This window comes from Puntigrus tetrazona, chromosome 7 (genome assembly GCF_018831695.1).
Source record: "Puntigrus tetrazona isolate hp1 chromosome 7, ASM1883169v1, whole genome shotgun sequence".
Taxonomy (NCBI): domain Eukaryota; kingdom Metazoa; phylum Chordata; class Actinopteri; order Cypriniformes; family Cyprinidae; genus Puntigrus; species Puntigrus tetrazona.
Genome location: NC_056705.1, coordinates 17,674,287 through 17,689,337, shown reverse-complemented (window position 1 = coordinate 17,689,337; position 15,051 = coordinate 17,674,287). Strand labels below are relative to the sequence as shown.

Sequence of the window (15,051 nt, the reverse complement as noted above, 5' to 3'; positions counted from 1 at the left end):
AACGTATTACTATTTTGATGTATTTTGAAGTGTAAATTGTTTCTGTGATGGCTAAGCTGAATTATCAGCAGCCATTATTCAAGACTTCATTCTGATATGCTGTTTTGGTTCCGAAGAAACATTTCTTATTACCTATGTTAAAAACGGTTGTGCAGTTCATATTTTTGTGGAAATTTTTGTTAGAATTTCTCAGGATTTTAGATAAGTTCTAAAAAGATATATATTTCAAATTATCGCATAGGTCCAATGGGTTTTACTCAACCCAACATAATGATGTAATAATCACATCGCAGTTGATTGATTCTCTCCTGTATCAGTACCCAAAGAGCTCACCGCTCAGTTTTAAACCAATATTTAAATGACTAGTGCCAGCTGTAGCAGTTGGCAGTGTGCTTCAGAAACCTCCATCTTCCCCAGCTCCACCTGTATGGATCCGCTATGGGGTGCTTCATTTATACTATATGAGTGTTATTCATACATGTTATATGTGCAGCAGCAGCATTTCTTACATGCTCACAGCAGCATGTTGTGGATGTATTAGAAATAGCAAAAGTTTGTACTTGCTCTACCACAGCTGCATAGCAGATCTATTCTGCCGGGACAAAATACATTCATATACTTTTTATATTAAAAATATTTGCAATTGGAAAAAATATTTGTCTATGCATCCTTGCCAAATAAAAGTATTTCTGAGAGTATTTTCTAGCATCATTAGTTCGTTTTTATCGATATTCTCAAGTGTCACGACATAGGATGATTTTGTTGGTCCTTCATTTATTTTATATAAAATTATATAAAGTAAATAAATAAAAAAAGATAATGTCTGAATAGATGTATAACCAAAGAGATTAAATCAAGAGCATCAGATATATACTGAAGGGACCAGAAAGGGGCGGACACACACCCCCCTTCCTGAATCAGGGTTTCTAGGGACAGCCCAGTATCCTAATGCTGCCATCCCGGGATTGCCCTGAATGATTTAAACACAGAAATTCCAACACATTCATATGAGCACCAAGAGATTTACACCAGAACAAATCTCTCAAATTATGTTGGCTAACAATGATAAAAAAAAATTATGAGAAATTAAATGCTGGTCGAATGGTCAGAAATCATATGCATCGAGACCACATCTAAAAGTGACCACATATGTGTGTTTTTGCTGCAAAATTTGCAGCAAAAAAGGTTGACTGTGTAATCCAGTCTTAGTTAAACAACAAGCCACCTCTACTGCAGCCCATCCTGCAAAGCCCAAACAGTGATCAGTCAATCTGACGACTTCACATGCCCTGAGACACCACACAATGCAGATGTTTTCTAAGGACAAGGCTGTAGCATTCGTTTCATTCTCAAATATCACGAGTCGATTCATTGTTTTCTAGATTTTGATGAGTAATTCTGTATAACATTTAGTGAAACAAGGGCATTGTTGCATGTGGGAAATGGCATAATCCTCAATGCTGCAGAGTGTAACACTCACAGTTCAGCGATAGATGGTTGAATCAGGTTATAAAAACAAAAATCTGTGTCTCTCTCCATGCATTTCTTCGTCTCGGCCAAGGTCCATAAACACTGCAGGAGTATACCGTGCACTTGCCCGCTTAATGTAAATCCACACAGAAAGAGTCAGGTGGCCGGCGGAGGTTTCTTCGGCGTGCTAAAGATCCCTCATTAGAATGACAGGCAGGAACTCCACATTCTTAGGATGGACGTACACTTGCATCAGGCAGAGAGAGATAAAATCCTGCTTGGTGTAAAGAAAAATCCCACTGCAGTAGTAGTTCCTCACGGCTTCTTCCTCTGTACATGTGGTTTGTGTGTGTGTGTGTGTATAAGAGAGTGATCGGAGAAGAGAGGGAGGGAGAAACACACCCACAATATGTGGTGGGGGTGTTAGTGATGGGGGAAATGAGACACCGTTGCTCATGCTCAGCCCTGGACTGTGTGCAGTCTGCTACCTACAGCTGTAAAACACACACACACACACACACACACACACACACAGAGATACCTGCAGCTTCTTTACATTCACGCTGTCTACTGCAGTGAACCGCAGCATGTGTGTTTTTTACAAGGACACACTTACACGTAAAAGATCATTTAATCTGAGGCTCTATGGGCACCATTTTAGACATAAATCCAATTCATCCAATATAAAACCAATTCGGTGATTTCAAAGGTAAATATGCAAAAGTGATGCAACTAAAAGTTAAAACAAACTGCAATACACTGCAATGTAAACCAACAGAACTTTGAGAAATCCAATTTATTTTGTTTCTGCTTGATTTCAAACTATCCTGGCTTCTCCTATACCCTAAAGATCTTATGCAATATAATCCATCCAACGCTTCATCAGAGCTTTTTCTAGCGTGCAAGTGGTCTAATAGTGTTGCCCAGCGCACATGCAGGTCTGACATCCTAATAATACTGCAAATGGAAACAAGATTCATTTTGATTAGCTAGTAATGGATACAGGGAGAACGAACATAGAGATGGTGCAATGAGGAGGACATGGAGCCCTCTATGAAAAATTAATAATATTAATTTGCACTCAATTATAATACTCAATACTGCAGGTGTAGGAATGGAAGTCTTGTCCGTCACTTAAAAGAGAAAAACTGCCTTTTTGATAAAGGCATCAGCTTTTTTAATCTTGATTTCTAAAGGATCACTTAACAAAATTTCACAATTTTTACTGTCATTTTTACCGAGATCACCACTGTTAAATTCCCAGGATTAATAACCCAGGATTGAGCAGAGAGCCCCCTATGATCAGTTCATTCAATTGCTGTTATTAATCCTTTGTTTCTGGGACATGACACCATTCTCTTCCACTGCAGTACAGATACAGAAGGACAACATGAAATATTGCAGCTGTATATCTCAAAAAAAAGAAAAAAGTCAAGGTGTGCTGGTTAGCGTTGCTTATTAGCCTCTGGAGGTAGCTGTCATTACACCACCATCTGGTTCTAAAAAGCATCTTCTCCACCGAAGGTCATTCAAAGTAGCTCTGATAATATTTAATGAAATTACTATAAAAATAATAAATGTGAAGCCATCAGTATTGTCCGGTCACTGGTACAACAGCACAGTACAGATGTTTAGATATTTGTACATCTTTTTTGCAATTTGCTGATGTAATCCTAAAAAAAAAGCATAGCTTCTCTAACCTATATTCACATTGATGGGTCAGCAGGATTATTTTCTGTTCTCCTGTGTTATTTTTAAAACATGCTAAGGTCACATGATCTTTCCATATTTTTCCCCCTTTTCCTCACAATCTGCTTTGGTCCCTGGGCTGTGCCCTGAAAAAGCTGTACAAACGCTCTCGCTCTTCAAACAGCCACTAGCTTAGACAGGCACACACTCATAACACACTGGCATGCATACACACAGCCCAAATCCATCTTAAACGCAGTAATCCTTTAACAGTTGGATTCAGAGGAGCTCTGTGCATCTGTTCTGCAGACCTATGATTCTCTGTGCTGTCGGCTTCCTGTTCATTGTGCTAATGATATAGAACTACATGCCAACACATAGAGTGTTAAAACATATGAAATGTGCTAAAATGTATAAATGCAAAATATAGAAATTACGAATATGAATTACGAATTTACAAATTAAATACAAAGACCTCAACACAGGTCGCACATTTACACAAAAATGATTCTCCACACAAAGATTATTCTCCATCACTGCTAAGTTTATTTACAAAACATCATTTACATTTAACACCATTATGTTAGATTGCCCATTTAAACAATTGCATTGTGTTAAACTGAACTGAAACAGTTATGTTTTGTTTAAACTATAAATATTTTCATTTTAAAATAATATGTTTCAATTAAGCAAGCCCAAACTAATATTTGATGCTTGTTCAATTTACTTACGTAAATGAAATTAATCCAACACAAATCTATACAACTACTTAATTCATTTAAGTTGAGAGTACATAAATTAAATTATTTTACTTTAAATTATTATTTATTTACAACTAGGAAGTGAATTTCCCCTTTCCATCATGCTTTGCACAGGGCTGGATAAAGAGAGTAAATGTTGATGTAAATGTTCATTTTAATTACGATGATCAAATTGGGAGACCAATGTCCAATTCTCTTTTATGTTTATATTTAAAATAGTTTTGGTATGTTAGTGTTTTGGGGGTTACCATTTTGGTAAAGCATGTGACTGGGCTGATAACCTATTAAAATGACTTAAAGTTGCTCAATTAAAAAAAAAAATGCCAAGGATGTAACAGAACTCCTATGACTATGCTAAAGTTTTGGGGGGGTTTTGGATTGTAGTCTTTAGATTTTGTAAAAATGATTATTCTTAGAACAAGCTGTAAAGAAAATATAAATATAAATATAAATATATATATATATATATATATATATATATATATATATATATATATATATATATATATATATATATATATATATATTTTTTTTTTTTTTTTTTTTTTTTTTTTTAAGTGTACTTGAATGCTGTCTTCCAGAGAAACAGGAAAGTTATCTTGTGCAAATCTCAGAGTAGCTGTGACCCACAATACCTTGTAAATAGCTAAACAGCAAAGAATACTCAGACATTTAATAAAGACTATAAGATCATATAAAGATGGCGAATGTATTCAAAAGAACATTTTCTTAGAACTGTGAGATCATACAAAGATGAATTTTAAAAGACAACGAGAGAGTGAAGGACAATCATTATTCAATCTCCCGATTGTCTTCACCTTCACCAAGTGCAGCACAAGAGAGCAGCCACAGTAGTCCATAATTCTGAAGACATGCACTAAACCCTAACAATCTGCCAATTTATGCTGTCTTTCCCACTGACTTGGCTCGAATAACCAATGTAGATGTTTCAGCTCTGGCCTTAGAGACACTGAGAAATTGGCAAGTTTCAATGGCAGTAGGTAGGTTTAAAGGGATGAAAATTAATTCATCAAGGTGACTCATTTTCTTTTGTAGAGCACAAAAGATGATATTTTGAGAAATATTGCTCCGTTTTGTCCAAACAAATGGAAGTCATTGGCACCAAAACAGTTAAGCAACCAGCATGTTTTGTAATCCACTCAAGAAGGTCATACAGGTTTGCAACAACATGAGAACGAGCAAATGACAAAAAAAATATATAATTTTGGATGAACGATTGCTTAAATGTGCTGCTTCAAATTTCCAGGGTCAAAACAAAGAATTATTGCACCCAAACAATAAAAATGATATCATAATCAATAGCGAAGTTGAAACAAACTAGCTGAGATGTATCATAATATCCACATGATGCCAAGGGGGAGAAAATGAGAGACAGACAGAGAAAAACAGAGAGACGTCTAATCTGGTTAAGCAGTTCTTGACAATCAAAGTCTAAAAATAGCCCATGGCAGCCGTGAATGAGCGGGAGAGAGAAAGAAAGTGAGAGCGAGACAGTAAACAGAAAGACTGGCCTAAAGGGAGGGGGTTGCTGCCGCTGCCGCTGTCTCTGTCGTGCTTCAGAAGCTTTCGAGTTTAAGCATGTAGGATCATCACTGTCAGCCAATCAGAAGCCAGCAGCTCCTGCGAAACAGCACACCAGCAGCGTCCTCCTGATGTCATAATAGTAAGCGTAACCATGGCGACTTTATCTGCTTCTCTTGCTGACGCCCAGTGGATAAAGCACCCTTCAGACAGAAACACACGTGGACCTCACGGAGAACACATTCTGATATTGCAGTACTATAGACTTTCTCAACCGGTCGATCTTGTACATAAAAGCTGATGAAGTTAAGACCATCTTATCCTTCTTCCTCCTTACCCTTGAACTATCCATGACCCTTACAACTCACTTATGATTGTTTTAGGACAGTTAAACAAATAAAGGTGTATGCAATTTCTGTACCTCTACAGAAGCAATAATTGTGATTGAGGAGCACAAAATGAGCAAAGTGACCCAAATATTGTCCAAATCAAGTTCTGTAACAAGAAGAGACTTCTTTCAAAAACATAACAGAAACCTTACCCACAAAAGTCTGAAAACAAGAATATTAAGCACTAATTGCAAGACCATGTTCTCATGCTTTACTAACACGGCAAACAGACTGAACGTTAAGAAATAAAAATATAAAAATCTCTAATCCTGTGGACTAGGATTAAAAAGATAATCTCCACCATCCTTCCTCAGGTCCTCACAGCCTGAGATAGGCCGTCATCAGCAAGAAAAGGCCAGTAACACCTAACATGCAAGTCCTAGACAGTGAACCCCATCTTACATCTCATGCGACTGACATCTTAAAGATTTCCTGACTTGCATAATAATATTTTAGGTAGACACACCAGCACCAGCTGAGCGAGATCATATGAGTTTTAAATAAAAACAACTCAAAGCTGCTTACAATAGTCTGAATCACAATCTAAAATGTCCATGAGTAACTGTGTTTAAACAAGCAAGACCCTCTGATAAGACCTTCTTTTTTTCCCAGCATTCAAATATTCAGTTTTGAATACGTTTTGCACTGACCCTTTACTGCCACCAGCTTTTACAGGCACAAGGTTAAATAAACTCTTCAAGTATGTCCTCTTGTATACTCACTAAAGTGTAAGACTTCTTCAAGAGCATGTCACCCACCTCTAGAGTCAACAACCTCCTAATTCAAAGAATAATAGTAAAGATGTATGCATTGACTGGATTCTCTCTCACACACTGTGACTCAGACACATTTTATTTTAAGTTTGCAGTGGCAAAGCGCTGGCAGGTCAGAGATGATAACCAGGCTGCAGTTTCTGGCCTTGCCACAGGAGTTTTTAAATCAGCGCTGCACTGACCCAATGAACACTCACAGAGTTATCTGCCCAGCACACACAAACACACACACACACACACACACACATTCCACAGGGCAGGAATGTGCTGATAAGAAGCCAAGGCCCTTCACACTCTTTCTCTTTCATTCTCTCTCTCTCTCTGACAGAATTGTGATGATGTTTAAAATGTGATGGTGTTTGTTTAAAAAGACTTTAAAACCATTTGTAATCATTAAATCTTGACAATTTGGAGCTAAAATACTTAACAGAAAAAAAACCCATCAAAAACGAAAGCTGAATATGTATGCTATAATCCTATCAATAATGAATCTAAAGCAAAAATAAAAATTCTCCTTTAGCTTTGCTACTGAACTTGTGCTTGCTGGTTTTATGTCTGCTTTATAATAATTGTTTAACAAAACAATACTAAAATAGAGCATTTCAGTGAAACATTCTGTAACATTATAAACGTCTTTATTGTCAATTTAATGCATCCTTACTGAAAAACATCATCTTGGTAAAAAATAAATAAATCTTACTGACCCTAAACTTTTGTACAGGATTAAATGATGTTAAACTGAGCAGGAAAAACAGGGGGAGGTGGTCTTATTTATTAGATGATGTGTTGTTGTGCAATGTCCATGTTCTTAGCTCTGAGCGAACAACCCAAATGAGGCTGTTCCCACTTCTGAATTCCACAGCTAGAATGCAAAACACGCACACATAGACAAGCACAATGATGTGTAACTGTACAACAACAGCCCCATTCAGCAGGGGGTCCCTTTGTCAGGGTATGTGTAAGAAAGAGAGAGTGAAAGAAAGAGAAACAAAAGAAGGACAGGGGCAAAATGATGAGTGAGAGTGGAAAGTGGGGGATAAATAGGACACCTTGGTTTTGCTTATATCCCAGACCCGCAGAAACGGCAGTCACCCCGGACAGGCCTCCCAGCCGAGGGTCACGTGACCAGTCCGAGCTCACTCAAAGGAATTCCCAAGCCCTTACAGGCGACAATGCCAGTTCTGTGGCCCAAGATAGACAGCCAGAGAGTTAATGAGGTGCAGCTAAAGCTAGATTTATTCCCTTCACCACAACAGTATATAATTAATATCAAGAAATAATTAGGGCCTCCCCCACATATAATAAGAAAGCATGTGTGTGTATGTATAATTCTATACTAATAATATAAAATAAGTAAATACTTAAATATTTACACTGTGAAATGCTAGCTTCAGGTTGGGGTCCCAATCACCCTTTTAATAGTTTTGATATTTTCAAATATGATACTGTATACCTCACAAATGCCATTTTTCCTTTTATAAAACCAGAAACAAATAACAGAAAACACACACAATTCAAAGTTCATATTTATGCAAATGGACAAACTGCTTTAAACACTGATGATAAAAAAATGAGAACCAAATAGGCATTACAATGATTTCTGAAAAATCTGAAGTAATGGTTGCTGAAAATTCAGTTTTGCAACCACAAAATATTTTAAAACATCAAAAAAGAAATTTTTATTTTAATATTATTTCACAGTAATAATGTTTACTGTACTTTTGATCAAATAAATAAAGCATTGGTGAGGGAAGAAACTTATTTCAAAAGACATAAAACATTTTGGAAGTAAAAAGGCAACACAACATAATGTGTGAAACTTTTATTAATCACCACTGTGAGAAACATGGCACTCAAGAAACTAGAGGGCTTTTCCTAGAAACTGAACATCTTAAACCAAGGACTGCAAATATCTGAAGACAGGGGTGGGATAATTCCTTTAACACAAAAAGTTTGTCTCGACATAAACTGAGTGTCTAGACTGAAGCAAAACAAAACTAGATGACTCTCATTATAATCAACTAAGCTGTCCAAAGGAAGGCCTGATATGGCACATGCAATTACGTCCCCGTTTGTGTAAGGGAGGAAAAAAAAGTGTGTGTAAATTGTGTAAAAAATGTGAATAAAATTCTAGAAATGTTAAATTGTGTAAAACAAAAACTAGTTTCCTGTGGCCTAAATATGCTCAAATATTTATTTCCATTTTAAAATATGCCTTCAAAACCAGAAGTAAAGTCCTAGACAAGTAGCCTAGATTTTATTTCAGGCAGGTTCTGAGAGTTACCTGATCATTCAGCTCTCAAATACATGGAAACGCAGGCTTGTTGAGTAAAGCTATACCAGCTTTCAGTGTTTGAAACAAGCAGAAAATAAAGTTGCAGAACTTCAGATTCAAGCCAAAATCTATTAATTTATGCTGAAATGAACAAGACCCACACAAATCTAAAACAGTGATGAAGCTTTAATCGAAAGCATTAAAGTCGAAAGCCTAAGAACTCTAGAACTGCTGCTTTTAAAGCTTATGGTGGAACAACAACAGTGAGGAAATTGCTCAAGCGTTATCTTCAAAACAGCCTTCTAGAGTTTCCCAGCTTCGTAAACACAGAGTAAATCTCTGCTAACCTGCTTTGAACAGTGGGCACAGCAAAGCTGAGGTCAGTGGACCTGGGTCTGAGAAAACAGGCCTAATGGAAAGCTGGACCGACAACAGACACCAAGAAGCCAAGAAAGACCGCTAAAAACACAAATCAACTTTATAAGAGAGTTTTTCCAAGATAACATGTAGCAGTGAGCTTTAGTGTCCTCACAAAAGAGTGAGTGATCGCTCTTTTTCAGAAAGCGGCACTCACATAAACGCCACAAAAATCACTAATCCACTGAGTTACACACACAAACCAAACCTTCAAACGAAGACCGTCATTATCTCAACACTCTCACACACTCCAACCCCACAAACATACCAAATCTAGCAGCAATCACTATCATTATGTGCACACAATACAATAATAACAGACCATTATCAAATAAATATAGCCATCGCAGTCTCACAGAGGTAAATAAACACTGTGAGGTCTGTAATCTCTTCAAACTCAGTCTGCATTTAGTCATTGCTTAAATAACAATTATACAGGGGGCAGTACAGTTGAAAGTAATCCAACTTATCAGTGCGACTAACTCCACGGATCTGTTCAGAATACATAGGCATCACCTGTTTGAAATATTCAGTCAGTTCAAGCTGAGGTAACATGAAGGAATTTGGCATGCTGAGTGTGCGTCTGGGTCACTGTAGCCCACAATCTCCTGTAGGGCGCTGTGTTATCATGGTTGAGAGAAGAAGGCTCACTAAAACTCAACATGTGATTCAGATTAAAGATGATTTTTTTCAGTATGTGCCCTGTTCTCTCAACCAGATCGGTGTGTATCAAGTAGCACTGCAAGATGTGATGGAAAATCGTAAGGTCAAACAGATCATATCTGAACAAATCCAAATTTTACCTTATCTTAGAGATTCAATAGTTTGACTTAGTATAAAAAAAAAAAAATCTGCTTCCCAAGTATAAGATATACCAAGCACAAAAAAAAAAAAAAAAAAAAAAAGATTTGTTCCATAAATGCACAACTCACAGACGCCAGACAGATATAGATGTTAACAAATAATGGACAGCATTTACACAATAACAAACAAAATCATACGTTTCTAATTAAAATGGAGAAAACGTGTACTATAAAAAATACAGCTCTGTAAATCTGTTTGATGGATTCAAATGTTAAAAAAGGAGTAATAAAAGTAATAAAAGTTAATTTTTAAATATGTCCCTAATCATTACCGTCCAGCCCATTTGATCAGCACGTTTAAAAATGGAAAAGTTATCAAAATGTGACGTGACCCCCTTTGAGGTCTCTGAAGTTTTTTCTAAATATTTTCATATTTTACAAACTTACTGGCTACTACACAGAAACTGCAGAGATGACACATGCGAAGGATCACACATACACTTCTGCTTTCTCCTGTCACATGCGGTGAAGATCTAAGTTTTGTACAGGCTGCCTCAGACAGTTCCAGAACACTGAAAGCCCAGTGGGGAGGACTGAGGAGGGTGGGCTAACAGTGGGTGACAGTAGAGTACAGCCTAATTAAGTCCTCATTAGCTGAGCATTAAACTAAGCAGAAATGTGAAAATGACCCAGCCAAGTGGGCCGTTGCCTGTATATACACTTCTACACACAGGTCTGTCGCTCTCATAAATCATAAAACATCTATCGTAGCTGGTGACAAAACCATAAAAGAGGTGAGGAAGTAATACTGACAAACGTGCAATATAGGCCCTGTGGTGCAGCTGCACCAGGAGCCCAGTGCTGTTGCTCACCATGGGAACGGCTCAAGCTTTCCAACAACACAGGCACACTTGAGTCTGATTGGCTCTGAGCGGCTCACAGGACTCAGTAAACAGCACATTACACTGCCAGATTTTGACATTTAGCGTTTTTATCTTCAGATTTTTTGCAGGAGGCATAAACAGATATAGACAAAGAAACAAGCATTCCCTCTCTGGCGAAGGAAATTGAAACTGCATGCCTTCTTTTTTTCTAATATGTCTGGTACAGCAGTAAAGTAAAGATATGTTTGTCCTCTGATGATTAAAAAACCTATTCTGCAAGCTCTCAAAGAGGGCCAGAGGCTCCAGCAGTAATTAACATAACCTCTCCAGAACAGACACATAGGACAAGAGCTTTCTCTCTCACTCTTTCTGCTTTGACTATGAATGCAAGCTCGAGGGGCCTATTTATAGTATTAATACAAATAATTTTCTCTTGTATTTTGTGCATGGAGCAGACAAACGGACAGGTGATCAAGGCTGTAAGTACTGTTCCATATTAAAACACCTTTATTTTTATTCTAATAGGACATTAGAACAGTTCCCTCTAGATTTAATTAATATTTCACCCTCTTTAATGTTTATTTAGTCAAGGGAAAGAATATGGCATGGTGTCAATCCATAAAGTCAGATACTAGAGAGGGTGTGAGATTGAGACAGACCAGTTTAACAAGACATTTTCTGCTTAAGAACAAACAGACATAATCTGCACCAAATGGTGACTCGATTCCACAACTGTAACAAGAATATGATTAAGGCTAACTTGACGGATCCAAGGATTTTCAATTGTGCTTTGTTACAGCTTTAAAATAGAAATCATGACTTCTCTCCATTTCATTAAGAAATATATTATATATATTATTTTGCGATCTTCCATGATTTCCACATAAAAGTCCTAAACAGGCCCAACTTGGTGAGCAGTAGCCATGCAATGCATGCGGTGTCATTGATGACAAATAAAGGACTTTTGTCTCTGTAAGCTGTCTTAAGGTTTGAGCCACAGGTCACTCATTGTAGTATCTGGTCTGTTCTGGAACTTTTCAGTGATTTTTAAATAACAAACAGTCCCAAACCGAGTATAGAGTCCTCCCCCCCCCCTTCTCCAAATACCTAATGAAAAAGTAATCATCCACATTAAGCCTAAGACACAAAACAAAACACAGCAGATACAGCATAGACAGGAAAGTATCTCACAGAGAAACCAAGGACACTGGGGAGATTGAGCAAAACTTCAGGACACAAAAACAAGGTCACCCAGAGACATCCACACCTTAAACAGACATGATAAAACATTTCCACCTGGAAAAATAAAGCCGTGTCTTCTCATGCACCTCTACTGCTTTTGTATTATTTTGGGATACACAGTTATAATAACTACATTATCTGATTATGAAAATATTAATTATTAAAACAAAGGACTTTCTACCTAAAGTGAATTCTATTGTAGTACTATTTTAAAGTAACATAAATATAGATTTTTTTATACGTTTTAAAAGATTTGGTCAGTAAGATTTAAAGGCAAGACTAAAACAAGAAAATATTTTGTTATTTAAATAAAATGTTCTTTGAATGACTGTTTGGTCTTAAACAAAAATTCTAATTTAATGCAAAATGTACATAAAGTTAATGGTGTAAATTGATATAATGTCAATACACACTATGGCATTACATCATCACGCAACCATTTCGTCAAGAGAAACTCACCAAACCTGAATGACTGTATGTGCAGTACACATTCCTGTGTTTTCATATGCTTCTCACACAGTACAGTGGAAGAGGAAGCCCACTGAAGATCAGCATAAACACGTACACACACACATAATGTGCGCCATTGTACTTCGTGAGCCACTTTACACACGTAACCCACGCGAAAACGACTTCTCCGCAAACTCTCTGTGATACAGCACACACAAAACCACTGCTCATTCTCTCAAGCCTTTCCCACCGCATGCCTTACAGTGTGTAAACAATCCCGGAGCAAACATGCAGGTTGAATACAATAACTTAACAAAATCTGGTATATAATTTAAAGCATTTAGCTTTAAATCTGCATCTACACGGGCCCGAGTAGCAGTTTCCTGTACCTGTAAAATCCTGCCCACATTATTCAGACAAACAGAAACTATTTTGAGGTTGAGATTTCCCTGTGTGCGCATTATCGTTTATCCCGAGAGAAAGTCGGTCTTTAATCTTGAGTAGTTACTATAATTAAAGTGCAGTAATTTCACACCATTTTGACATTACAAGTATGGGCATTTCAGTACCATTCACAATCAACAGGTACACAGCGACTCCCCTAAGCTTCACTTTGAACGCGTTTCACATCTACGTTGCCCAAGAATCTTAAAGGTACAGTTCACGCAAAACATAATCTAATCTAGTATTTATTATGCGTGCAATATGGAGATGTTAGTCAGAAAGGCAGTCTCGGTCACCATTCACTTTCACGACACCTTTTCTTCGTGCAATGGAAATGATTTCCCTGTCATTTCCCCTTTTTGTTCCATTTAATTTTAAAGTTGTTTAAAATAATATGAGCGTTAGCAAAGCATGGATGATTTTCCTTTATTGTTGTTGGTGAACTGTCTCTTTAAGGTTCTGCCTTTCACGTGGATTATAAGGAAAATAGGATACAGTCGTGTGGAGAATGAGTCTTTTCCAACATGTGTCGCTCATTAAATGGGTCAGGACTCGTATCCCGTCTAAATGTTTTGAAAAGTACCTTTAGTAAAGTATTTTCCTACCTTATTTATTGCAGCCTTGGCAGACATTTTGATATCTTGCTGGCTCCCGGCGTAGCAAGTTTACTGTTGTTGAATATAACTACACCCAAAACACACACACACACACACACACACACACACACACACACACACGCAAAATATTCCTCCTTCGTCCTGCCCAGCAGCCGCCGCAGCGCCGGGCAAAGCGGGTTTATTTCTTCTGACCGCCCAAAGACATGTCAACACAACTGAAATCCAGCAGTCCAAAGTTCATCATCTATTATTGCCCGTGAACATGCAAAAACTTCAAGAAGCTACGCGGATACCTTGCTGATAGTCTCTCTCTCTTTAATAAAGTGAAAAAACAACAATGAATCGAGAAAACCTTGCTGTCCGAAAGTCGCCCGCGCCGCAGACTTTAATAATATCGATGCGAACCGTCCCACAGCGGTAGAAGTTTCAAACAGATGAGCTCGAGCCTCGCTTCTCTCCTCTCCCAGCAACAATCATGACATGTCTGACTGGAATGGACCATTACAGTCCTGCGGGGGTGGTTGGGTGGAAACCGGGACAGTGTGAGCTGTATAACCACAATCTCAGAAATGTAATTTTAACTCTTTATGGGTATGCAGCTGTGTAGTGTATTAGTTTCTCGTGCTGTGTAATAAGTGTGGTATTATTTTACATCAAACGATAAATGCAACAATTTAAACTAAAGTTACGCCCCCGTGCCTGACCTTTCTGTTTTGACCGGGGAGCGGATGGGATGGAGAGAGGGAAGCAAGGTGAAGTGGATCAAAGTTGTTGCTCGATGCTTTGCTGTTGATATTAAAAGTTTACGTTGGAGAAATATAACATTTCTATGCAACGCAATTATTCTCTCTCTCTCTCTCTCTCTCTCTCTCTCTCTCTCTCTCTCTCTCTCTCTCTCTCTCTCTCTCTCTCTCTCTCTCTCTCACAACACTTTTTTGAACTGTTAAATATATTTTATTAACTTACCAAGCATTCCAGAACGAGTCATGGTTTTATTATGATTTATAACATTCAAACATTCAAATAAAAATAGAAAATTGCAATTATAAAGTTTAGCTGTTTTATGTATTCTGATCTTTGTTTAAACATACAGTGACTGTTAAAAAAGTGTTATGTGCAATGTGTAAAGTCTTAGAAACAAAATATGCATTCTCTTTAAAACCTAGAATAGGCTAATTAATTATGTTAACACTTTCATTTAGACTTCTAAGATTGTGTGTAGTTTTAAACTTAAGTTTTGGTCGATAACAAACCACTCAGGAAACCTAACGGGCCATAATTGCTGCAATACAGAC

At 37.4% G+C, this 15,051-nt stretch overlaps 1 protein-coding gene across 10 annotated transcripts in view; it reads right to left on the bottom strand.

Annotated features, from left to right (window-relative positions):
* Positions 1–15,051, bottom strand: part of tjp1a (tight junction protein 1a) — an 88,678-nt gene that overhangs the window by 34,886 nt on the left and 38,741 nt on the right. Inside the window, exon 1 of one of the 10 annotated variants that reach the window (XM_043243554.1) lies at positions 13,745–14,234. The exons of 7 other annotated variants lie outside the window; for them this stretch is intronic. In XM_043243554.1, the coding sequence (XP_043099489.1) occupies positions 13,745–13,771 (27 nt within the window). In that variant the 5' untranslated portion in view covers positions 13,772–14,234. Of the gene's footprint in view, positions 1–1,480; positions 1,790–13,744; positions 14,235–15,051 lie in introns of those variants that run through there. 2 more of the 10 variants (XM_043243555.1, XM_043243556.1) reach the window with 2 other exon arrangements.